General features: G+C 49.1%; 6 protein-coding genes across 6 annotated transcripts; 2 read left to right on the top strand and 4 right to left on the bottom strand.

Moving 5' to 3' along the window:
* Positions 1-288: 288 nt before the first annotated feature.
* BO88DRAFT_117472 (uncharacterized protein) lies at positions 289-777 on the top strand. Its single transcript, XM_025701321.1, has one exon. It carries the CDS (start codon positions 376-378, stop codon positions 706-708), a length of 333 nt encoding a protein of 110 aa, XP_025560189.1. The 5' UTR covers positions 289-375; the 3' UTR covers positions 709-777.
* BO88DRAFT_117473 (uncharacterized protein) lies at positions 778-1147 on the bottom strand. The gene has a single exon (XM_025701322.1). It carries the CDS (start codon positions 1047-1049, stop codon positions 846-848), a length of 204 nt encoding a protein of 67 aa, XP_025560188.1. The 5' UTR covers positions 1050-1147; the 3' UTR covers positions 778-845.
* A 2196-nt stretch (positions 1148-3343) lies between these two features.
* BO88DRAFT_346165 (G1/S-specific cyclin) lies at positions 3344-4600 on the bottom strand (the record flags this gene model as incomplete). Its single annotated transcript, XM_025703331.1, has 1 exon — positions 3344-4600. The coding sequence occupies one exon, from the start codon at positions 4598-4600 to the stop codon at positions 3344-3346; it is 1257 nt and encodes a 418-aa protein (XP_025560187.1).
* Positions 4601-6292: 1692 nt separating this feature from the next.
* BO88DRAFT_456248 (uncharacterized protein) lies at positions 6293-7792 on the bottom strand (the record flags this gene model as incomplete). The annotated part of the gene is made up of 2 exons (XM_025710914.1): positions 6293-6435; positions 7636-7792. 2 exons carry the CDS (start codon positions 7790-7792, stop codon positions 6293-6295), a joined length of 300 nt encoding a protein of 99 aa, XP_025560186.1.
* Positions 7793-17428: 9636 nt separating this feature from the next.
* ura7 (small subunit rRNA maturation protein UTP4) lies at positions 17429-20821 on the top strand. Its single transcript, XM_025704178.1, has 3 exons — positions 17429-18728; positions 18784-19013; positions 19070-20821. Exons 1-3 carry the CDS (start codon positions 17675-17677, stop codon positions 20666-20668), a joined length of 2883 nt encoding a protein of 960 aa, XP_025560185.1. The 5' UTR covers positions 17429-17674; the 3' UTR covers positions 20669-20821.
* A 1506-nt stretch (positions 20822-22327) lies between these two features.
* phzA (putative serine/threonine protein phosphatase) lies at positions 22328-23975 on the bottom strand (the record flags this gene model as incomplete). Its single annotated transcript, XM_025708311.1, has 3 exons — positions 22328-22345; positions 22390-22542; positions 22617-23975. 3 exons carry the CDS (start codon positions 23973-23975, stop codon positions 22328-22330), a joined length of 1530 nt encoding a protein of 509 aa, XP_025560184.1.
* Between the last annotated feature and the right edge of the window lie 459 nt (positions 23976-24434).

The following is a 24434-nucleotide window of genomic DNA, read 5'->3' as shown; positions in this document are numbered from 1 at the left end:
GATTTCCTTTCCCGATCATTGTACACTATTGTGCCTCTTTTTGTTTTTGACACCCTTTTTCGGATTTCCGACGCCATGCCCTTGTATTATTTGGTTTCTTTTACCCTTTCGGAGATTTCGTGTTCCTGTTGCTCCGTGTCTCCTCACACTGTGACGAGGCACACGTGTTACATCCCTCCATCCATCCACTGGCAAGACTGAGTGAGGACGGACACGAACTCTAACCCGGTTGTGTCTATCTACGCTCGAGACAGCGACGGCATAGTTCCGGGCCAACCCTTGCTTCTGCCGTCCCTTGTCAGCAGCAACCGCGACACCATCTTCCTATCCCTTTTTTTATTATTTCTTCTTTTCTGGCTGTACCATATCGTGCTGATGCTTTTTCTCTGCCCTCCCTTTTCTGCTTTTGTCATTCCGCATAGCGTGGGTTTGATCTTGCAGGACTACCTTTTTTCGGCTCCTGTCCTAATTATGTGCTTCATGTCATATCACGGTCATGTCATGTCATTCCTTCATTCGCTCGTTCGCTCTTTCGTCCGACTTGGACGCGGAGTCATCTGCATCGCCTATACTCAGGTCATGACAGTTGCCGACCGGCCCAGTCTGGGCGGGTGGGCAGGTGCTGCGCTGGTCGCGGGCTACCTGCCTCCTACATACACTCACACTAACACACACACCCTGATGTACCATCATTATTGCTCGACATGACTGATGCTCTACTGTTACCAATTACTATCCATCTGCTGTTGACTGGTTTGGATTGTTGTTGTCGTTATTTTGATGTCACACATACTATTTCACAGAACTTACTTGGATACATTCTAAGTGAGGTTGTACCAGATAATCTAATTGTCATGATTACTACCACTACAATCCATCCATCCATACACAGTAGCTACTATCTCCCATTGACTTTGCACCAACCCGACTAAACCCAATCCATCCCCCACCGCATACCTACTGCATACACCACAGAAAACGAAAACAGTAGACCAAGAAAGTAACACTGACAACACTGACAACACTTCTTCCCCGCAATTCCATTGCATTCAATATCCACTTCTACCCCGTGGCATGATACCTCCCACATTTGACGTACTGTACTGTACACTTGTCTTGTCCTGATCCTATTGTTTCTATCCGTAGCCACATCCCACACCAGCGAGCAGACAGACACCATACACTCCCCACACTATCGACAATTGACATTTGACATATGCTCCGTGTTAATGTGCTGGCATGTCGTTATCCATACATACACACGTACACAGATACACACATACCCACATGCACACACAGATGAACGGAAGGCAGACAGAGATATGATCCGAATCCCTCAATTCTCTCCGCATCTGCAGATAACACAGAAAATGTTACAGGATAGAACAGAAGAGCAAAGTCTAGAATTGAAAGTGCCATGACTAGTAATAGAGCCAGCAAGCACATCACCTGACCACTCGCACCCGCACCGCACCGCTGCACACGACATCGTCCGTACTGCATGATGCTCAGGCAGAAAAGCTACCTACCTACTGTAGTTACCTACCTACTTTCCTGGCATTTACTTATCTAGGTAACTTAGAAGATAGGTAGGTTGGCAGGTTGACAGGTTACAGTATGTAGACGAGAGTGGTAGTGGTAGTAGTAGTGACTGACTACATGGCATGAAGGCATGAAGGCATGAAGCAAGCACTGTATGCACAGCAGCGGCATCAACGGCCAGCCATCCATCCAGCCATCTAGCCAAGATCGGAAAGTGACAGGCAAGCAAGCAAACAGACAAACAACATCCACTCTGCCTGCCTACAGTACAGTACAGAACAATAGCAAGAAGGCAAGCAAGCAAACACACATTTCCGTTTCGAATATGCTGCCAAGTTTTCTCAACTTGTCTTAGCACTTATTGTTGACCGTGTCTGTCTCTACTACATAAACTACATAAATAAATAGTATCTACCTATCTATCTAATGGAGATTCATTTTTTGATCTCATACATCACTATACTCGTAACATATCTATTCAATGTTGACATTGACTAACTAGAAGTATACCACTTACTACTACATACCCACTGAAAAGTAATTATCTGCGGATATTGAAACTGCAAGTCCATAATCCATGGCATTCAGTCCCATTGTGGCAGCTGTAGCCAAGACGGACTGGCCCGAGTCGGGCATGTCGGGCACTCTCGCGCGTGCGTATGCACGATTGATTGATTCATGGGGTGTACTGTACAGGGTAGGAGGTTGGCTAGAGGGTATGCATGTAGCTTACTTTGGAAGGGTAGGTAGGATACTAGTAGTAGTGGTGGAATCGGGTATGTGTATGTCTTGTGTATGTGTATGTAGTCGCTCAAGATCTGACTTTCCACGAGATAATAAGAAAAAGGAAAGCAAATGCGAGATTGAACCACAAGAGAAAATAAACTTAAGGAGATAGATCGATCGATCAAGGTATCATCCGAGTGAAAGAGGGAAATGAAGATGGAAAAGAAGTAGGTATAGTAGGTAAAGTAAAATGGAATGGTCAATTTTCATCCACCGGTCCATAATGGTTGTGATGACAGATCCTTCATCTGCATCTGTCTCTCTCTCCAACTATTAAATAACAAAAATTCATATCTGTTTGGTATTTTCTCATTTGCATTTTCCTCCCCGGACCACACAGATTTTTTTGGTCGGTTTTGACAGTGTTCTTTTCTGCTTTTTTTGGGGGACCTCATTCCACCAGGAAGAAAACAGATGCCGTGCTCAGGTATAACACGGTGCAGGGTCTTATGTGCGACCTGCGTGTATAGAAGGAAACATGGGGTCAGAGGTTAAGCCACATTAATGTTCTTTACGTAGGGGTGTTGTGAAGGGGACAAGGTTGATGAATGTTGTGAAAGGGGTAGATAGGGAAAAAGGGGGAGAACAAGAAACGAAAAGTTAAAAGCGAAACACCCAGCTTGGTCATCGCAATCCACTAAAGGAAGCGCAGGAATGTGTGACGCTACCCATGGGCTGCGATGGAAAACGAAAACATAAATGCAAATGTACTCGAACGGCTCGCGCTTGCAATGCTAGTTGTAGAAGAAGAGAAATAACAAGCTGAATGCAACGGGGGGTAGTCCCGAGAGATGATATGCGGAAGACAAGGAGATGGGGTATGCAATTTTTAGACAAAGAAACAAAGACGGAGATAGAACGAAATTGGTGTCGAAGTAGAACCAGGTCTGTATAGGTTCTGGTTCCAACCAGATCGGCAGTTATGGCACAAGATGCAAAAATACATCGTATTCAGGTATCAAGCAATATGTTGGTATATTATTGATGAGCAGCTTCATCAACCCTCGTGTCGAGTTCAGTAACCAGTGCTGAATGACATGTTGGGCTGGAGGAACTGTTGTTGGTACGTGGTGTCCTGCGAATACGTGTGAGAGCTCACGTACTGCATACTGGGCGGAGGTGTCGGCGACGGCGAGCAAGCACTAGCTCCTGCTGTGCCTTTGGCAAAGGTGGGATTACCACCATTGGCAAAAGCCTCATTCTCCGGTGTGATTGGCGGTGTGATATAACCGTGCGCCATGGCCGATGATTGGGTCGCCTTCTGCGGTGTAGCAAGCCCAATCTCGCCTTCGTATGGCTTGGGCTCGGGTTGGACAACGTCCGTTTGCGGGCTGGGGGGCGTGTAGCTTGCGATCGAAGCTTGACGGGCAAGGAATTGTTCCAGCACCTTGGACACACGGGAGTAGTGAGCCGAGGAATACTTCCTGGAAAGCACCTGGGAGGGTTGGTGAAGCTGCTGCGACAAACCCACGAGCGTCATCGAGTCGTACTGGGACGCCCATTCTGTGTGACGAGGCTGAGTCCGGTTGAGGATGCAGCGCGCGAGAGCCAACGAGGCCCGGGCGAGATCCGACGAGGGCTTGGATACGAATTCCCGATGGAACAGCGAGATCTCCGAGATGTACAATGCTAGGTGCTCGACCTCGGCATCATACGGGCAATCCATCACAGCCATCTGCAAGAAGCTATCGACAGTCGGGTGTCCAATGGTCCACCCCAGTGTTTGCAGCACATGCCACTCCATTTGGATGAACATATCGTCGTCGTATAGCGAGCAGCACATGGACTTGAGTTCCTTGATGGTTGGCACGCGGTCCTTCTTGTCGCCATACTTGGCTGCGATGAGCAAGGCAGCACATCCAACGAGTTGATAGTGTCTCTTGTAAACAACACGCTTGGAGCAGTAACGGTCAAGAAGGTTGATGGTGAGGAAGAGGGTCGATGGCAAGAGCTGGAATGCAGTGTGGGCTTCAATCAAGAAGTCGAGCAGGTATGGACGCATGAACCACTGGATCTCGGTCTGGATATCGATTGACTCGACGTCCGGAAGGGTGGCAGCATCCATGTCCAGCATGTGCGCCAGAACGTCATCACGGAATTCCTCGCTGGTAATCTTTGACAGCTGTTCCGCCATGGCGTACTGACGCTCACGAGCCATCAACTTGGCGTGTTCTTTCGGATCCATACGGGGGGCTGGAAACTCGTCGTAGGACTCGACGAAGAAAGTATCGCAGGGCTGGTAGCTCGATGTGGGGCGCTTGTGGTAGGCCATGATGTCGGTCTGGTATTAACGTCGACCCAAAGAGTATTCAAAGAGTGGACCTGATAACTGTGTCGATCAGGAAACGACGGAGGTGAGAGAGTGACAGTCGTCGGATTAGGGAATTAATGAGTGGAATTAGTTGGGAAATATTAAATCAAAGGCCACAAGAGACGATAGCCTGGTATCAAAAAGGGGAAGGATGGGTAGACAGCTGGAGCGGAGCCTTGTGATGGCCGGAGCTAAAGGAAGGTAAATATTAGTAAATCGTAATATTAAAATTAGAAGATTAAGGAAATTTGTAAACGAGTGTGAAGTGCCAAAGGATGGTAATGTAGATATAGAGGTGAAGGGAAGGATTGAAAGGTGAGAAAGGAAGGCCCGAAGATCGAGGGCGGAAAAGGGGATTCCCTGGGGATAAAGTATACTAACCCAGATTGAAAGCCTTCGGGCAGAGGGCACGATGCAACCCTTACCGTGACGGCGTGTCTGGCATCTAGGCTGGCTAGGAACAGGCAGGAATGATCCGTTGAGATGGTACTCTGTAGGATACCAGTCCGAAAGACGAAGCACGAGTAAACGCCTTCGCCCTAGGAACCGATGCTTGAACTGGCAAGCCTGGGTGTGCTCCGGAATGTGGAAACAGGAGCACAGGCACGAACCCTATGAAGGGGTGGGGAAATCGTCAGGGGGGGAAAGGATTAAAGTGCAAAGAAAAGAATGACCACCACATACAGTTTGCAATCCAGTGTCTTTCGAACGTCCCTGTACAGGACTGGAATGGTGTTGCGACAGGGGATAAGCGCTTAGAGAGCCAAAATCCACATTAAAGGGAGGGAGGCTAAATCGAGGCCAATTTGAGATATTAATCAAGAAAAACCTGTCTGTTGAAGGAGCAAAAAGAAAGGTTAGCCATCATCATCTAACCATCACTCTTCTTTCCTTCAATCGCGAATTGTGACTAAAAGGTAAAAGCTTCTTGGTGGTCTGCCAATGTATGAGGGCCCGGGTCGACCCCGTCAAATATGCACGAGCCGTGCTACGCATTCTTTCTTCAGGGCACATGAGGATCTCCTCTTTCCGATCCACCTCGTTGCTTAAGATAAGGACGATCCTCTCCCTCTGGCAACATGTACTGTCGAATGGAGACAGGCCAAGGCTGAGGGAGAGGACATCCGACCTGCAACATCTGCATTCCCTGCCCACACCCAACTCAATGAGCCATTGTCCATAACCCCTAACCTATACGCAGCCACTGTCCGAGTATCCTTTATCCAGCACTTCCATTGCGACATTGCCGACGTATAATTGCGGTCATCTCAGACTTCAGGTTTCCACGCCTCGAAGGAAATGTGGCAGGTCTCGGAGTTCGAAATGGAAAATTGCTGACTTCATTCGAATTGGGCTCATGGGGAACTAGCTCAGCTGGCAGAAAGCTTCACTGGCATCCACTGACATCGGTGCCAGGCAGGTCGAACTATCATTCAGAGTGTCTTCCACTTCCACCCACCCACCACCCAAACCCCGACCATCCAAGCAGGGGGAAAAAGGGGGGTTGAAGGACAAAGGAAAAAAAGTGTTCTCACCTCCCAAAGGATCACAACCAAGATATAGAAATGTACAGAAAGCGTTGAAAAAAAGAACCCTTCTCTTTCGCTCTTCTAACCGGCAGGAGCTGAAGTCAGGGGAGTCTATCCGTCGATGTCACGGATAGGGCACCGGTAGTCGGATAGGGGGGAAATTCGCCGTTTGAGTTAACAAACGTCGAAAGGGGAGGACGTCGAAGCGAGAGCTGACGGACACGGCTCGACTGGAGAGCTGGTGCAACTGGCTGAAGAAGTGGTCGACTGTTATAGGACAGTCAACGGTCTTTTCTGCCTCGTAGACCAGTCTCAGTTCTCTCCTAAGGAATTGGCGGGTGGTAAGGAAAGGGGGAGGAGGGGAAGAGAAGGAAGGGAGAGGAGGTGAAGATAAGAAGAATGAGGAGGAGAGGAAAGTGAGGAGGAGCTGCTCTCTCTCCAGACGGGTGTAGTAGAAAGAAGAGAAAAAGAGGATTAAAGAGATGGGACGAGGACCGGAGATAGAAGTCTCGAGAGGATCGCTGCAGGTTAGCTCGCCCACGCTGTATCGTAACCCATGACGCTTTTCCCGTATGAATGGTGGTATTGGGTATCGCGTACCGAGGCTGGAAGGTAAGCGTATGGTTTTGTTTCAGTTTCATCTCGGTTTCCAACGGTATCTGACCAACCAAAATGGGCGGTTGGCTGGCTGGTGTCTCTTTCTTTCTTTACTTCCACCTCCATACGTTTGATCTTTAGGCCTACAGATCCATCAAACTCGTGTTCAAAGGTACGGATAAGATGCTTGTGAAACATGCTAAAAAGGTCTACAACTCAAGCATGTCCTCCAGGGCCGAAAATACCATTTACTGTGTTGTGGAACAAGCGGAAGCGCATGAGGAAAGCCGGGGCGCTTTGGTGTATCTTACTGGAAGATACCAGGAGAATGGGTAGAAACTGAGCCCTCACAGACCAAAATCACATCGAGCAATAGACAACTCCTTTTGCAGAACCTCGCATCGGATACACCCTCAACCTAACGCGGCCTGAGCCCCGGAGGAGCGGCCCTTACTGTGAAAAGGGAAAGTCTATTACCCAAGAGGTACATACATACAGGCAAGTACGTAAGGGTATGGATGCGGTACAGCGGTAGAGACGGGAGATACTGGGAGGTACTGGGCTGGGGCGGGTACCTACTAGTAGGAGTTAGTATACCACCGTATAGTTACGGTCGGCCGTATGCCTTCGTCCTTTGGTTACCTATTCATTCTTTTCTTCATTTGGGACCAACTTTCATCCAGGAGGGGCACAGGCATCATCACTCTTCTAACACCTTTCAACATTATCCACTACTTTTTTGTTCTTTGCAGGTGGTAGATCCCCTCAAACCAGGGAATCGATAAGTCTGGAGAGAGAGGGGTTTTTTCTTTTGACGTTGCAAGTTGCAATGCTAACTGGAGATTGACTTTCTTTGCTTCCGGGCTGTACCAGACGACTGGTCTCGGTTCACCCGTAGGGGAGACACCTGTTTTTCGATGGCGGCCTCTCGACCCTCTAAACCTGCAAAGTCCCAGCACCAGCGCTCCTTCGGTGGGCTTCGGGGTGGGGTGATCTCCCTCGTCACCGGCCAGTCCTCACCAGCCATTGCCTCCCTGATTCAGGCCAGGAACACCTCCGGTCCTTGGCTCTGTGACCTTTCTTTTTCTTTCTCTTCTCCTCTGGTCTCTTTGGGCCCTTAGGATGCGACAGAATAGCGTACCGTGTATGTATCCTTATTGGAGCTGCGATTCTCTTGCATTAGGCCTTTCCCTGCTACTCCGTAACTAAACTCACACTACCTAACTAGTAATTAGTTAGGGTGAGCAGTGTGTCAGTCGCGCTCTAGTCAATTAGTTAGTTAGTCTGTAGACAAATCGACTTCAATTGTGGGCTGCGGTCTGCTGCAATGTGACGATTAACTAAACTAGTACGGAGAGCCTACCAAAGTCGTCGTTATCAAGGAATTTTAATTTATCTGTCGTAGTTGAAATAATAATATGTGATCCCTAATGCGACAATGCTGGACACATTCTCACCATGGACACAATTGACCCTCCCATTTCACTGAAACCCTCGATCTATCCATCCTATCCTCTTAACTCGTCAGGTCGACTAGGGTCGGGCAACTTTACCTATCCTTCAGCATATCATAAGGACGAAATGCTATTTGACGACTTCGCTCAGATTACCCACAAATGCGGAGTAGCCGACTGGGACTTTTTTTTTTCAGCTGGTGACTGCCCGTAATCATGCTCGATCGAATGGTTCGCATTTATTTTACTTTGGTAGGTAGATGTACGTAAGTAAGTATAGTAACTTGAGTATGTAAGTTGTCTTCATACATACAGTAAGTAAGTATTAGAAAACCAGAACTCACATCCCCGTACCTTACTACTACATAATAAGTAGTATCATAGTTAGTTCCATAGTAGTGGGAGAGAGCGGTCGCGTCTCTCCCTCTCTCCCTATAGCCGTCATCGACTGCTGACTGGCCCGACCCGCACTGGGCTACGGTACATCGCGTATCCTTCTGCGACCATTCACAACCAGTCGCTACCATGATTGCTCTTACGCCCCTCGTCTGAGGCTTGTTGTTGTACAGCTCGTGATCCATCGTCGTTGGCCTCTCCTCCGAAGGAAAAAAACCCTCCCCCTTAGTCCGTTGGTCTCTTTGTTTCGCACACAACAAGGGTTTTTCTCTCTTCGCCTCGAACCAAAACCAGACGAGAGGTTGTGCTGTTGGATCATATGCAAGATGATCCGCGGGAGAGGGGTAGCCAGAGCCCAGGCCCACGGTACGCAGTTCAACTTGACTCTACTGTTTCAATTCGCCTTTTTCATAGCTCTTTGACTGAACCGGACACACATTTGCTTCGTACTGCATCTTGTAGTGTTGCCCGATTCACACATATCGTTGAACACAAAAGAAACGGTGAGAGAAATTGGATGAGGTCTGCCGTAGTGTGTATCTATCCGGGTACTACACGGTCTCTGCGCAGTAAGGCAATTTTCAGTATTACAGTAGGAAGATGGCCATATACGAATGTTCATCACCCGTTAATATTGGCGGTTCCGATTCCCCGGTATGTAGAACACATTATTACTTTACTGGATGCCATTGATGCAGTGCAGCTGCACTGGCGTGAGATGGCCCGAGTAATCCATACCGACGAACGCTTTTCTTTGAGTTCCTGTGACGCAGGTATCCTTGCGGGGGTGACCTCCCGCAACTTACTGTTCATCCAATGGCTCGGGGTAGGCGGTTCGCGGATCTAAGATGGTGTCATGAATGCTACGTATAGAATCACGACGATTGATAAAGGACGCGATTTAGTGTGAAATCTATGGAGAGCAGAATTGACCCGTGGACATTGCACATGTGGTCGAACCGACAATCAGTGACATGCAACCTCGTACCTGTCGAAATCTAAAAGAGAGGTAACGGGACGTAACCCTGAATGCGTACCTTTCAATCATCTACACCGATAAAGAATGCAAATACGCTAATTGAAGATATTGTGGTATCGGTTTCTGAGCTACTCAAAGTTTGACCTGTGACTGAGATGTAAAGATATGACCCATGGTAGACCTCAAGGGAGTAAGGGAAGTCTAAATCACAAGGCTGGCTGAAAAGTCTTCAACGGGCAAAAAGCTAGTTTCATGAAAGAGTGAAGCATCACGAAGCTCTGGATACATCCACACCGAGCTTTGTTGGAAAACTCAAGGTTGAGGTGGTGGCTAGAACGCTCTCGATACTCGGCGCAGGGATAGCTTCTAATCCCGAGCCTCGAATTCCCGTATCCTCCTACAATCCCTGGTCCTCCAAAGCCATGCCTATTCAGAGGACGGGAGTGGCTGAGACGGGCTGACATTGTCACTTGTCATTTGTCCGTTCTCCACCGAGCTTTATGTGTCTTGCATCTGGTCTGGGTGTATAATTGAGGTGGCTAACTCTGGTCACAATTGCAGGCTGTCCTTGCTTCAGACTGATCTCTTCCAATCTTCAACTCCTACCCTAGTAGGTCATGCTGCCGATTCCGGAATGCACGCGCTTTGGTCCTGTGAACAAGATACGATGCACCTAGGTGTATTCTTATCATGATGGAATGCTGGATAGGGAACATTCTCACTATGCCGGGAGAAAGGAGCAACCTGCGGGACCGGGGTATCTTGCGAAGATACTTCCTTCATTCATCCATTATTACATGACCAAACCATTCAAGTTTGGTCGCTCTCGTCAGCACATTCAATCATGATGAACAATAAGGGGTAAAAGGGGCACTTTAGTGCGGACAAGGATGTTTGCTTCATTGCCTCCAGGCGCCAAGCTGCCAGCCGATCGCGATTAGTAGATTACCCTCTATAGCACTCGTGTAATGAATGTCTAGCTTGTACATGACTTGTGGCGAGCGATCGAAGTGAGGCTTAGCTATCTGAACATGTTCTTTGCAGATCGTGGACTCGATACATCCTGTAAGGAATCAATTGGTAAGAAGTGCACAGAATCTCGGTAACTATCAAGTTGCCTAGGTAATAGTAACTGCCCGGGCAAATTTTGGCCACTGGGATTATTTTTATTTCACTACAAAACCACCAAATAGAGGTGAGGCTTACATTATTGGTACTTATTCGCTTCAGGGACCCTTATGAGGCTTCTGGAGTAATGCACGGTAGCCGCTGGAGCCTATCCGCCTTCTTCCCGTCCACTACATCCGCTTACCATCCCCCATCCCGCCGGGAGTTATGGGAATAGAAGAGACAAGACCCTAGATGGAGGAACAACATATTTCCTCCTTCAATGAATGGACAATCGCCGCATGGGGTACATGTATAATGATACTATGGAGATATCATCATGCATGTAGAGATGATCCAGAATGCGTTGCTTTCGTAACCCCATCCTCAACTAGAGTGGCTACCTAGACTAACTATTCTAAGCATCCTCCCGGCGACGTATCAATAGACATCTCCTTGCTGGGTACCTGCAGACTCCAGTTCGATACATTCTACTCCAATCAACGAATCCTTGTTTAACCTGCAGACAAGTAATTGTCCTTGCACTGATATTATGCATTCCTCTGGATGGAGTACGTACATGATCATAATTTCTCCCCAGGCCAACCATGAGTTCCATACGTCGATGATTGGTCGCGTGTAACATCCTGTAACTACTAACTATTTTGCCCCCCATGCAAGGGCCGTTCTGACGGAATATCCTCAGTGCATATCATTATTTCCTGTAGTATCTAGATAGCCCCAGAAGGGCCGAGATTCTTTTTTCTTCCTGTTCCATCATACGTATCACTCTAGAATACGAACTAGTTCGTGCACTATATGACTCGGAGAATTCCACGCTTTTTTTCTTGATGTAATCACCGCTCCACTCTAGGGCCATAGTAAAGAGGATACCCTGATATATCGGTGAGCCTTGACATCTCAACGTCCATGACTTAGTCTCATCCCTGCTAACGCTCGACGGGGTAAAAATGAAGGCCATCTATTCACTAGTCCCTATTCATCCCATCGTAGACTAGTAGAAAGGTGTCATACAATCCTTTCCAATACACTGGCCATTCTATCTCATTCCACGCTGCTTCCTTAGTTTCCTGTACCATATAAACACACCGCATTCGGGACCCGAAATTACTTACAACCCACTGCGGATCTTAAAAACAGACGAAAATAATAAGTCGTCTAAGGATTTCCTGGAATTCTCAATTGTGTAAGAGGCACACACGGGCGGGTAAACTAGCAACTCCTTCACTTCATTATTTGAACCCATTCCCTTTGCGAAGGACAATCTAGAGCCAGTAAATCAAAGCTGTCACCGACTCGCCCAGTTCACCGCCTAGCTATATAAAACGGATTATTCCACCACTACTACTAACCTAGCGGGCGTTTTCTCAACCAGGAAAAAACGAGGCGGTTTCCCAAGGCCCCGCAGTTCCGACCTTTTGGTCCACACTTTCAAACCGGCTTACGATATTTGGAGCGCTAGCCCATACGCACAAAATGGCGGTAGCCGGGAGGCAACGGGTACAGTATGCAAAAACGAAGTGTCGACTTGCCCATCTAAACGGATGAGGGTACTAGATGTGGTGTGGGCCAAAGTGGGCAGACAAGCAGAAATTTTTTTTTCTCCTAGAAAGAAACGGTCGGAGGAAGCCCAAATTCGTTAAAAGAAAATTTGAAGTTACAGTAAGTATTTTCTTTATTTGGGTCGCGAGAACCAGATGTTAGAGAGGGGAAATATTCTAGAAGATTTGGTGAGTTGATGAAAGGAATTTCACTTCTGTATAGACACAAAAGTACGTACCAGCAACCAATATTCTACATCACATTGGTAAGTAGTAGGATCTGCTCCATCTTCCCTCAGTATATTGCATGTTCATTCCCGAATTGATCGTCGCATTTTCTGCAGTATTTTGATAGTAGTTGTAGTAGTGGCTCAACAAGTCAACATTTTTTTTGATTCTGATCAGACCATCTTTTGGTAGGTCAGAAGTTTCTTTATACTACTACTGTATGTCCTTCGAATTATGCTACGTGTATCACTTTTTTGGTACTCTACCTATCTTCATGTTCGGTGTATTCGTCAACTTTCATCGGCTTCGAATTTTGCCTTTCTCTCTCTTGTTCTTTCTTTCAACATCTTAAATTTACCGGTATTGATCGATTGAGACATATACGTACTTTACTTGTTTTTCATTGTTGCGTTGATATCCGTTTCGGGTCCACTACGTTGACTTTTACCTAACGATTCCTAAAGCCAGTGTATGCGCAGCGTAGTTTAAGGTGGTGGACGAGAGACATGGATGTCAGAGGTCGTCGGCAAGAAAAGCGCAGCACAACTTGGCGCGAACCGTCGAAACTCTCCCCCTCCGCCCCCCATTGATCTTCATTATTTCGTCATGGAGTCCTCAGTCTTTTGTCATGATCTAAATCAATCGAGGGGAGTGCAAGGGAGGGACACACATATCAATACTTAGTAGACATGTACCTCGTAGCAATAATGTGGGGGGGAAGAGGGAAGAAAAATTTTAACATCCACTGACTGCAACGATGTGCATCACGATCTGAGGCATTTTACTAAATAGTGGGCAAAAGGTATCCCACAGTATCCCTCTAAGAGATATGTGTGGAAAAGATATCCACGTTGCCCGTCGAGTATTTCATCCGAATACTACATCGACTTGGACGAATAGAGACCGTGCCAATTGGTGACAAAATGCCCATCTGACGACGCGAAGAATTGCCCCAAACCCGCACCAAAATTCTCGAGAGACAATATGACCTTTTCTGGTAAGGTCAGGTCCTCTTACGACTGGGGCAGCGGAGAGCCTCAACCATGGTATGCTTTGTGCTTTTTGACGGCCGGTTATTCTATGGGTCCAGGTTGTTTTCTGTCAGGTTCTGCCTGTCCTGCCTGGTAGATACCAGTAGCAGTGTATAACCCGTATGAATACGTCCCAAGACGTATGCTGAAGAACGATACCGAGTAAGGGTCCTTACCTATACATACAGACCGAGATCGTACTTACATGGCGCTAGCTGGGATTTGGCTTAGTGCAAAAACAGAAGAGCGGGCCCGATTGTAGTGTAAATAAACGACTCCACATTTAACCCCAAAGCTCTAGAAAAAGAAAGATTATTACTCAGCGGTCAAGTTCAGCCTTGTGCCGAATCATATGTTGTTGCTTGTTCCCCTTTGGAAGGGGAGAAGTAAATAACTAATATGTGGAATTTGTCAATCGAGATATTGTCATCCGGAATGAATATCTTCAGCCATCCAATTCCCGTGGTCGGTCGCTCAATGGCAAAACGCGTTTGAAGACACTACTACTAAGGGACGGGATGCATCGATAACTCCGTTCCTCGGGGCGCGTTCTGTATTCCCTCTTTTAGACCCATGTCGTCATTGAGTCTCGCGTCCCACGTTTCGGGTCTCCGGCCTGCCTGTTCTGGAATCCGGAGTTACGAGCAGCACAGGATGGAGACTATTGGCCCATCGTGATGCTTTCATTAAACGTCCAATTGCTAGGGGAGTAAGTAAGTACGTACTAACTAGTGTTTGCTGCTAATAATCTCGCCCCCGGGCTTCAATAATGACCGTGATATAACAATGGAGCTACTCCTATTTTCATCTCTCCTAAAAAAAGGAGTTGGGATAATCCGCTTCGCTTCTATACTTGTTCTGGGTTTAATCTCCTGGCAGGACCGGGAGATCAGACATCCGATGAATTGATACCGTCCGTCCTGAACAAGCCACGTTTCCCTTCAGCTCTCATCTCCACGCCTCAGGCACACGCTCGCGCGACCACCTCCTTCCGGCAGGTTAAAGGGGGAGGGGAAAGGGGAGAATCTCAAAATATGACATAAACTCGAAATTGAAAGTCTTACCCGCGGGAGCTTGGCGTGGATTGTGATGAAAAGCCCTTTACGCGTGATGATTCGACGATCGCGTTGGGAGCCCATCGCGCGCTTATTGCCAATCTGGCGTGTCTCTTCAATGGCGTTCTCCGGATAACCCTGGTCTAGAAACTAGAGAAAGCCTTGCATCTGCATCCCGCTTGCCGTGCCTCGAGACTTTTTTTTTGCCACTAGTCCGGGGAAGGATTACGGGTTTAGTACCCATTCTTTGGTGCCGCTTTTGGGGGTGCAGCGATAGTTCACACTGGCTAAGGTGCCTTTCTTGCATTTTGGTTTCTGTGCCCTGATATCCCTGTCTAATCCCAGAAGCATAATATATGAAACTGCCCGCAATTGGGCTCGCGATTTGCATGAACCTGGTCGGAATGTTATTAGGTTCAGCTGGCACGCCTGGACCGCCCCCATCAGCCACCTCCTGAACCGGAGAATGAGTGATGCCTGGTCTTAAACCAACGATACCTGGCGTGCGCTGTCATTGCCGTCTCTGCGCCGACGGTCGCCATGTCCGCCAGGGCTACCATGCTGTGTTGCGCATACCTGCATTCACGTTTCAAACCGGCGTCGACACCCCGTACAGTGGCCAGAAAAAGATAGCTAGTTTGCACCAATTGAGAGCCCCTTTTCGATTGATTAGGCGCAGCGAAGATCACATTGCGTGATGATTTCAGCCGGAGGTGAAATTGGCGCCGTCCATTCTATATTTGCGTCTTGGCTATCTATAAAATGCATATTAAAAGGTCTGACAGTGCATTTTCTCATACTCTAGGAGTATCAAACCCAGGCCAAAACGACAGGGAAACTTCATCTGCGACTTGGCATAGTGTTTGGGACTACAGTCTATACTCTCCTGATGAAGAAAGGTATGGATTTTCATCGCAATATTGTGTATATTTAGCAAGACTGTCACTTCTCTCCCTGCTGCATGCTGCGCGGTGGTTGTTATATCCGAGCGCTTCGACGGAGTAACCCCAGGAGATCGTCTAAGACTTAATGGACCCGTAAGCAGCCCCGCCAATCAATGATTATATTCATTCGACTCTTTGGCTCCGGAAATTGTCCCCCTTCTTATCCGACGCTATTTGCATTATGTAGGTTTCGCTTGATTCGTGATACTTGGTTCTTAGAATTAGGGAAGGCAAGGCGCCTTGACGATCAGTCGGCTCCGATCTCACGGGTTTCGCAGTCAATCGCGCACTCGTTATTTGGCTTCTCAAATGCTAATCTCGCGCGAGTCTCCTGAGGAGATGCTCCAAGGGTGTTGTCTTGGTTGTGTGTTTGGTGCGGCTCCTTCCAAGTCAGCGCGGCACAAAGTGTGTGCCTATCAACGAACCCCGCACATCCCAATTATCAAATCAAACTGTCGAACCGAACTTGGAACTGAGCCACGCATCCTGGTTCAGCTGAAGGTGGAAGATGAATCCGCCAAAGATATTTTGAGCGATCCATTTGGGTCCACTAATATTCCTTGCTGCTGAGCCTGCTGGGGCTCATTTCCATACGCCGAAGAACTTGGGACGTAATCGTTCTATCCGCATATACCCCTTTGCTCACCCTCCATACTGTACAAGCCAAGGGCCGGACGGCATTTCTCCCCTTTACCTTTACGCAGTACATTCATTTAGCCTCTCCACACCTGCACATGAGCTCTGACATCTTGAATTCCACGGGATTTCGCCCCTTGGGTGGGGAGCGATGCCTGCAACATCGGCTTAGTCGCATCCTATCAGCTCTCTAGGACTCCGAACCGGGCCCTGCTAGCCTTTAAAGTACGAACCGCGTTCCGGACATGATGGCCCAGGCTGCTCTGACGTGGCAATCCCTTGATCTCGAATCAACCTATGGACATCCTAGGACATGCAAGTGTCTTGTCAGTGATACGACATCTTCATGCAGCAAAACTCGCTTCTCTGTGTTCAAATATCCGATGGATGTCCTGATAGCCAGTCATTGACCCGTTTCAAACCCCGCTTGCATATGGCCAGTACAATCCATTTGTTCGACATCGTTTTCCCCATTCTGACTGCATTCACAAGAATCCACTAATCGGACTGTCTGTCTCTCAGCATGTGTCGCGCAGAGTTGGTCCGACCAAACAAACCATCCTGGTCCTAGTCAGGAGTTGTTTGTTATCTTTTTCAAAGCTTGGTATGGTCAAGTCCTCGAAAGCAACTGTTGGTTCACAGCATTTGTTCTCATCCGGTGTGTTGGCGTTGCTTATCAGTACAAGCTGACGCCTCTCCGAGATGGAGGGTATGCCGAATGACTAGGCCATTCCGGCCAGATAGATGAGTGCTAGACAAGCGCACTCCTGTGCAGTGTGGACGAACATTTTAGTCCGTTCTACTTGCCATTGTTGGAAAACTTGCTATGGCATATCCGGTAGGTGAGTTTTTGCAGTTGATACCAGTAGTACAGAGAAGGTTGGACCATCTATGTCTATGTCGCACATGGAAGAAGGCTCCTTAATAATTGCGCTGAGCAGAGAACAGATAGATTGTAGTTTTTTTGTAGTTCCTCGACCCTTGTCCAACCTATATTGGTCTTCAGTCTTTGTAGATATCAGTCTTTGCCGCCTCGGCTTATTGCATAGAAAAATCTCCACGACACCATGTCCCACAACAATAGTAGCTAGCCAACGAATCTCATAATCACATTCATAATTTGTGAAATCCACATCAAATCAATTTAGAACTCATCTCAGCAATGAGCATTTACGATGCTCGACGGCGACCACAGCCCGCAACAAGTCACGTGACAATAGAGCCGGTGGGACCTCCGCGGCGCGCTAAAAATTGTATCAAAAAAGATCCGGAAAAAAAGCTGAAGAGTCGCCAGCACCATCCAATCGAGCCACCGCGCCTGTGCCAACCATATCACGAACCGTTTTTATCGACCGGAATGATTGTTTAACGGTCGGCTCTACAAGCTGAGCCGGGTAGAATCCTATAATCGCCAAACGGGGATCTACTTTTTCCACACGCCGTATCATCAAGAAAACGAAGCTCTTCCAATCCCCAAAAAGAAACCAAGACATCATCACCACCACCCAAAGCCCATCATGGATATTCACCGTTGCCGTTTCGTCCCCTACAACCCTCAGGCGATTAATGCGCTTGCTTTCTCCCACCCTCCCTCCGCGGAACTCGCAGGACGAGGTGTCCCTACGCTCCGACTCGCAATCGGTCGCGCCAACGGCGATATCGAGATCTGGAACCCCCTGCGCGGCGCCTGGTTCCAGGAGACAGTTCTCCGAGGAGGAAAAGACAGAAGCATTGAGGGGCTGGCATGGACGCTTGACCCCCCTGAGCCTGGTCCGGATGGGTCAAAGCTGCCTGGACGTCTGCGCCTCTTCAGTATCGGATACTCGAGTGCCGTGACGGAGTGGGATATCGAACAGGGTCGTCCGCTGCGCCATTCGAGCGGAAACTACGGCGAGATCTGGTGTTTGGCTGCTCAGCCCAGGTGGCAGGCGACGCGGGGTAAGGATGGCAAATTGTTGCCTCCGGCGGAGGGAGAGTTCACGGGCCAGCATCTGGCTGCGGGATGCGCCGACGGATCGATTGTTATCTTGTCCACGGCGGATAATGATCTGAAGTATCTGCGTACTATGCGCCCGTCTACGAAGAGGTCCAGAGTGCTTAGCGTGACTTTCCAGAACCGTAATACCCTGGTCGCGGGATATGCGGATAGTTCGATTCGGTTGTACGATATTCGGAGTGGTCAGCTTCTGCGCACGATATCCTTGGGTAAGGGGCCTGCTGGGGGTACGAAGGAATTGCTCGTCTGGTCGGTCAAGTGTCTGCCTGATGGGACGATTGTCTCGGGTGACTCGGCTGGTGAAATTCGCTTCTGGGATGCTAAGAACTATGCCCTCATTCAGCGCCTGCAGGGCCATTTGGCGGATACGTTGGATATCGCTGTGAGCGCCAAGGGTGATACTGTTGTCAGTGGTGGTGCCGATCAGAGGACAGTCGTGTATAGGAAGAAGGAGGGTGAGAAGGGTGATAAGAAGGCTAGATGGACTGAGGTCATGCATCGTCGCTACCACACCCACGATGTGAAGACCTTCGCTGTGTACGAGACCAGGGATATCAGTATCGCCGTGTCTGGAGGTGAGATTCACTGTGCTACGATATATGCGATTGCCTGTGGACTAACAATGACTAGGACCTGACGCTGCACCGGTTGTCCTGCCCCTGCGCGAATTCGGAAAGGAGCACCACAGAAAGCTTTCCAGCTTGCCCCAAATACCCCAACTTGCATCTTCTCCTGCGTCTAGGCTCGTGATGAGTTTCTGGGATAGGGAGGTCAGTATCTGGCGTTTGCACCGTGGTCCTGCGACGCACGAGAATGCCGATGGCCAGCGCCATCGCTTGGTTGGCAAGGTTCTCATCCAGGTAAGATTCACAGTGGTCCAGTTACAATACGGCCTATATCTAACGGTTTGCAACAGGGCGAAGAAAACATCACATCTGCTATGCTCTCCGCAGACGGAAAGATCCTCGTCGTTGCCACGATATCCACCATCAAGCTGTTCTCCGTGCGCCGCCGCAAGGGCGATGAGAAGGGAACTCTCCGCATACAGAAATTGGACGTGCCGAAGGCTCTTGCGGAGGACGGTGCTCGGGTCGTGACCGTCGCTCCCAACGGCCAGTGGGTTTGCGTCGTCCGTCCCAACAGTGCCATGTACCTGGCTCGCATCAAGCCGGCTTCCACCGCGCAAGAGAAGCCCCACATTCACACCCAGCTCGTCAAGCTGAACAGAGCTACTCGTCACACTCGATTCGAGAAGGCTTCACACGGTACCTTGGGCGAGTACGAGAGATCAGTCCGCTGCGTCGTATTCTCCGACGACAGCAAGGTCCTGGCATCTGGTGACCTCTCCGGCTGTGTCGATACCTGGGCGCTCCAGAACGCAGAGGATGTCCCCAAGAAGCGCAACAATGCCGCCGGTTCAGACGACGAATCCTCCGATGACGAAGACCAGCCCGTGATCGAGGGTGAGCGCTGGACCCATGCTGCCGGGGAGTCACCCATCCCCCGTCTCAAGTCCGGCGTTGTCCTCCTGTCGTTCCGTCCCCCCAACCCAGCCAAGACGAAACTCCTCATAAACGGAGTCGCAAAGGGCGAGCACCGCCTGATGGCCCTCACAAGCGAGCACCAGCTCGTAGAGTTCGACGCCGTCGAAGGCAAGCTATCCGACTGGTCCCGGAGAAACCCGAAGGCCTTCCTCCCCGAAGAGTTCCGCGGCGTCAAGGACCGCGCCATGGGCTGTGTCTGGGACCTGTCGGCCGCCCGCGAACGCCTATGGCTCTACGGCACCTCCTGGCTGTGGATGTTCGACCTCAACCAGGACTTCCCCTCCCCCGAGGAACTGAACGCCTCCGCAGACAACCACGAAGACGAAAACGCCTCCACACAAACCTCCAAGAAGTCCGCCGCGCAAAAGCGCAAACGCAACCCTTTCGAGGAGGAAGAGAACGCCCGCAAGAAGCCCAACAGCGGTGCCGGTGACAGGATACCCCTCGCCCAGTCCGACCTGTTCTTCGCAGCCAAGATGCGTAAGATCGTCGGCAGCGACGAAGGCCAAGGCGAGTGGATGTCCCTGGACAAGGAACGTCCTCGCGCCCCCGACGCCGGCGATGAAGCATACGACTACGACGAAGCATACACGGCCAACAACGACGTCGCTCTGGCCCGTCTCCGCAGAGAAAGACAATTCATCGAAACCAGCACCCCCTTGAAACGCGTCTCCATCGGCGGAAAGCAGGATAAACTCCTCCTCGGCGGTGACGTCGAAAGCCCCTCCGCCCAGAAACAACTCGTCCCTGCTTCAGCCGACTCCAAATCCAACCAGCAGCAGCAGCAGTCATCCCGCCGCTGGTGGCACACCTACAAGTACCGTGATCTCCTGGGTATCGTGCCCCTGGGCTCGGATGATGCCGATGATGTTGACGGTGATAGCGACAGTCATTTCCTAGAGGTCGCCGTTGTCGAAAGACCCATGTGGGATGTCGATTTGCCGGGTCGTTATGTCCGGGACTACGCTTAGGCGAGTCGTCATCTTTCATTCCATTCCATTTATTTTTCTTTTATTCTATTACAATGTCCATTTTCTTCAATTTATATTAGATATTCTTCCTTGTCTTGGCGAGCATGATAGGTCTTTTTTTTTTACAAATCAGAATTAGATTAAAAGTTGTTATTCTTGATATTACTTTCAAAGTAGCATGTAAATCTGCTTGGTAATTGTCCATCATGGACAGATATATTAGACCTCATACTCTACCACCTAACCTAGTATCTAGATATATAAGTAACTCTGATTCCACATACGTACGTCCCTCTAAGGGATCTATCACAATATTTGACAAACAATCAATTAATTAGTCAGTTGATCGAATATCCCGCATACTGGTTACCTAAAACTGTCTGACGATACCAGTTCCATTTCAAGCGTTGCTCACACATACATTTGTAAGATAGATGATACAAATAGATATCCACTCATGTTATGTATGGGGTTTGTAAACTATATAAAGGGTTGTTTGACACAGCTTGGTGAGGTTACTTTGTGTTATTACGGGAGAATCGAGATAATTTTCTTGAGACGGGGCATGGATATGATAGATCGGGTGTGGCATGTTTTCGTTTTGGGTGTATTTCTTACTTCAACAGAGATGATTGTATTATACTAAAAGTTGAGAGCTCGATTGCATTAGGTGAGATGACTGTCAGTTGGGCCCTTTTCTCTTTCCTCCTTCGAATTTGTAGATGAGAGGGGTGGAAAAGCTCGAAATCAGGAGAATAGTAAAGGATCAAGACAACGCCATGCATGTTTCCTGTGAATATCTACCACAACTATCGTGAAAATCGAACCATGTTCCATGTAGCATAGCATGAGCGTAAAGAAAACCGAAGCAACCCAGAACCTGCTGATCTGCGTTCAGGAGACAGCATACATATCGTGACGCATCAAAATCTTGTCTTGTCTCAATGCCCGAAGGCGACGAGAGACTCCATAGAAAGTACAGAAAGTAAACATGTAACGAAAACGCCAATGAAAGAAGACAAGTACATTGCAAACTCCCGTGACTTTCCCTCTTTAGCTTGTGGTCGTGATTTTCAAGTCAGACTTCTTTCTTCATGCAATAAATATGCGGCCGCCATGTGAGACTCCTTAACCGTAAGCCAGTTTATAAACTGTCTATTGGGCGATCCGATATGGGTTTGTCTTATGGCAGGCCTATCATGATGTTGGTCGATTCCAGGTGGCGAGAGATATAACGGATCTGGCACATCCCGTGTCTACTGCATCTGCAGAGTATATAGTCGTGCGAATCAGCTTCGCGGCGCGGTGAAGTGAGTTTTGGAAGCTGGCACCCGAGAGATGCGTATATCGACGGGCAACGGATAAGTGTAGCGCAGCATCCGTTTGCTGCTGACGGTATGCTAGCCCCACCAGTTTATTATAGGTCGCACTATCGAGTGGACGGGATGTTGGACGCTGACCAGCCATGGCAGGCTCAGGTCCAGGTCCTTGGTGGTGACATATGGGCGGACAGCGATTGCTTGGCATGTAATTACCAAGACCTCTAGTAGCTTTGCGCAGAGACAGGTGCAGGCTGCATTCATTAGCATCGAGCAAGCAAAGATTAATGCCAAGTTGAAGAATAAGATCGTCATCCCAAGTACAAGCGTCTGGGCAGCGTTACACAAGGGAGTTGCGCTGTGACCTGGCAAGAGAAGATGGCTAAGCAAGGGACAACTTACAGGACTGCTGAGCATGCTGTTCCGCTTGTTCCGGCCCTTCTTAATATGGTTCTTTAGTGCGGTGGAATCCAGCGGTTTGAGCAGCTCAAAACTACACAACAGTTCACCTGAAACCGACATAATGGCACCCCAGTTGTCGAATTCACCACAATACTATTATGAGTAGTGGTTAGCAAGATAAATTATCGGGCTGCAGATACGTCAGAACGGTGTCTGGAAGCACTTACATTAGGTGCAGAAAAGACGGTAACGAGAATTCGATCCTGGTAGAACTCATAGCCGTCCTCGACGACCATGTGCGCTCTGCAGACCAAGTCGAAATCATGACGTTGCAAGAAGTCCATGATGACCTTCTTACCAAAACAATAACTCACTCCGCGCTCGTTCGGCTCCCAGTCCTCTTCCATATCCGCAGGGTCGCTCCACAAAAGATCATTCAGCAAACCGTAGTCCGGCACATCGGTCGGACGTGCGATTCCCCGAATGTCATCCATATGGGAGAGGCTAGGAGACAAACCACCATGGACACAGAAGATCTTGCCAGCGACGATCGCAGCGATGGGGAGGCAGTTGAAAGTATCAACAAAAGTCTTCCAGATCTTGATGTTGCAACGCCGTTTACATTCATCATAGAACCCATAAACGCGGGTTACGTTGGCACACTCGTGGTTGCCACGTAGAAGGAAGAAATTCTCCGGGTATTTCAGCTTATAGCAAAGCAGGAGAAGAATCGTTTCCAGACTCTGCTTTCCCCGATCCACATAATCACCCAAAAACAGATAGTTTGAAGCAGGAGGGAACCCGCACATCTCAAAGAGCCTGATAAGATCCGTATATTGACCATGAACATCTCCGACGATCTTGACAGGGGCAGACAGCTCCAACAGAGCTGGCTGAGAGAGGAACAACTCCCGTGCCGCGGTACAGATCGCCGTGATTTCTGCGTTCTTCAAGCAAACCGTCTTGGTGACCTTTGTCGAGTAACCGGCGTCGAGAAGCCGCGAAATCATGTCATCCAAGTCAATAGACTTCAGAGCGCCCATTCCCATACCTGGCGAGCTAGCTGCCTCGAGCGGAGTGTTCATTATATAGTCCAGAATGGGATTAAGTTGATTGTCCTTTTTGATGAGGATAGATTCACCCACGGCCTGCGAGGATGGGCCCACGGGAGCAACACCAGTGGGAGGAGCGTCCGACACAAGGTCAACCTCGCCGCTTTGTTGCATAGCACTCACATCTTGATGTCCTCGCTTCAAACTGCTCGACAAGGAAGGGGATGGGGGAGGCTCGGGGGCATCGGGGTTCGCAGCCGGATCCTCGGCGGTAGGAGACTGTGTACTCAGGTTGGTAGAGCTGCGTCGACTCGCTGCCGACTTGATCGAGCCAGCATCCGACCTGTCGGTCTGGCTCTCCGTTTGTGACAGAGCGGACGTCGATGCGCGGGGACTGTCACTGCTACGGATTTTCGAGCGGATCGAGCCCCGAAGAGAACGGAGCGATTCTTTGGTATCCGACCGAGAGAAAGATGGATACGACTGCAAAGAGTCGCCCGGGCTGGAGTTGCCCTTGGAATGCGACTGACCCATTACTGCAGGGTGAAATATCTGCCAAGCTCGATCTCGGACGTCTATACAAGCGATATACGTTCAAAGTGTGAACACCAAGCCCTGCGGTGCGTCGGAATGCTAAGAGTCGTCTTGGCTGCTGCCTAGTCCCGAGAGGTTTCGTCCAGATATAAAGGAGACAGATCTTCCACAACGGTATGGGCAGGAAAAAGACCAGTCCTCGATCGCGAAAGTTGGCGGTGACGGAGATGCAACGAAGCAATAAACGGGGGGCCAGTTACGACGAATATCAGTACAACAAGGGAACCAGTCCCGGGGAGGCGTTGCAAAGATTAAGAAGCGATTCGACAGATCGGTGATGTCGAAAAGTTATCGGAAGGAATGGATGGACATTGAGCGGAGGGATGAGAGAGCTTCACTATGGAAAGCCGCCGACAGCTAGTAGGGTGCTCGGAAGGGGAAGCTCCGATTTGCCGAAAA

This window comes from Aspergillus vadensis, assembly GCF_003184925.1.
Source record: "Aspergillus vadensis CBS 113365 unplaced genomic scaffold BO88scaffold_21, whole genome shotgun sequence".
NCBI lineage: Eukaryota > Fungi > Ascomycota > Eurotiomycetes > Eurotiales > Aspergillaceae > Aspergillus > Aspergillus vadensis.
This window is presented reverse-complemented; position numbering and strand designations above follow the sequence as displayed.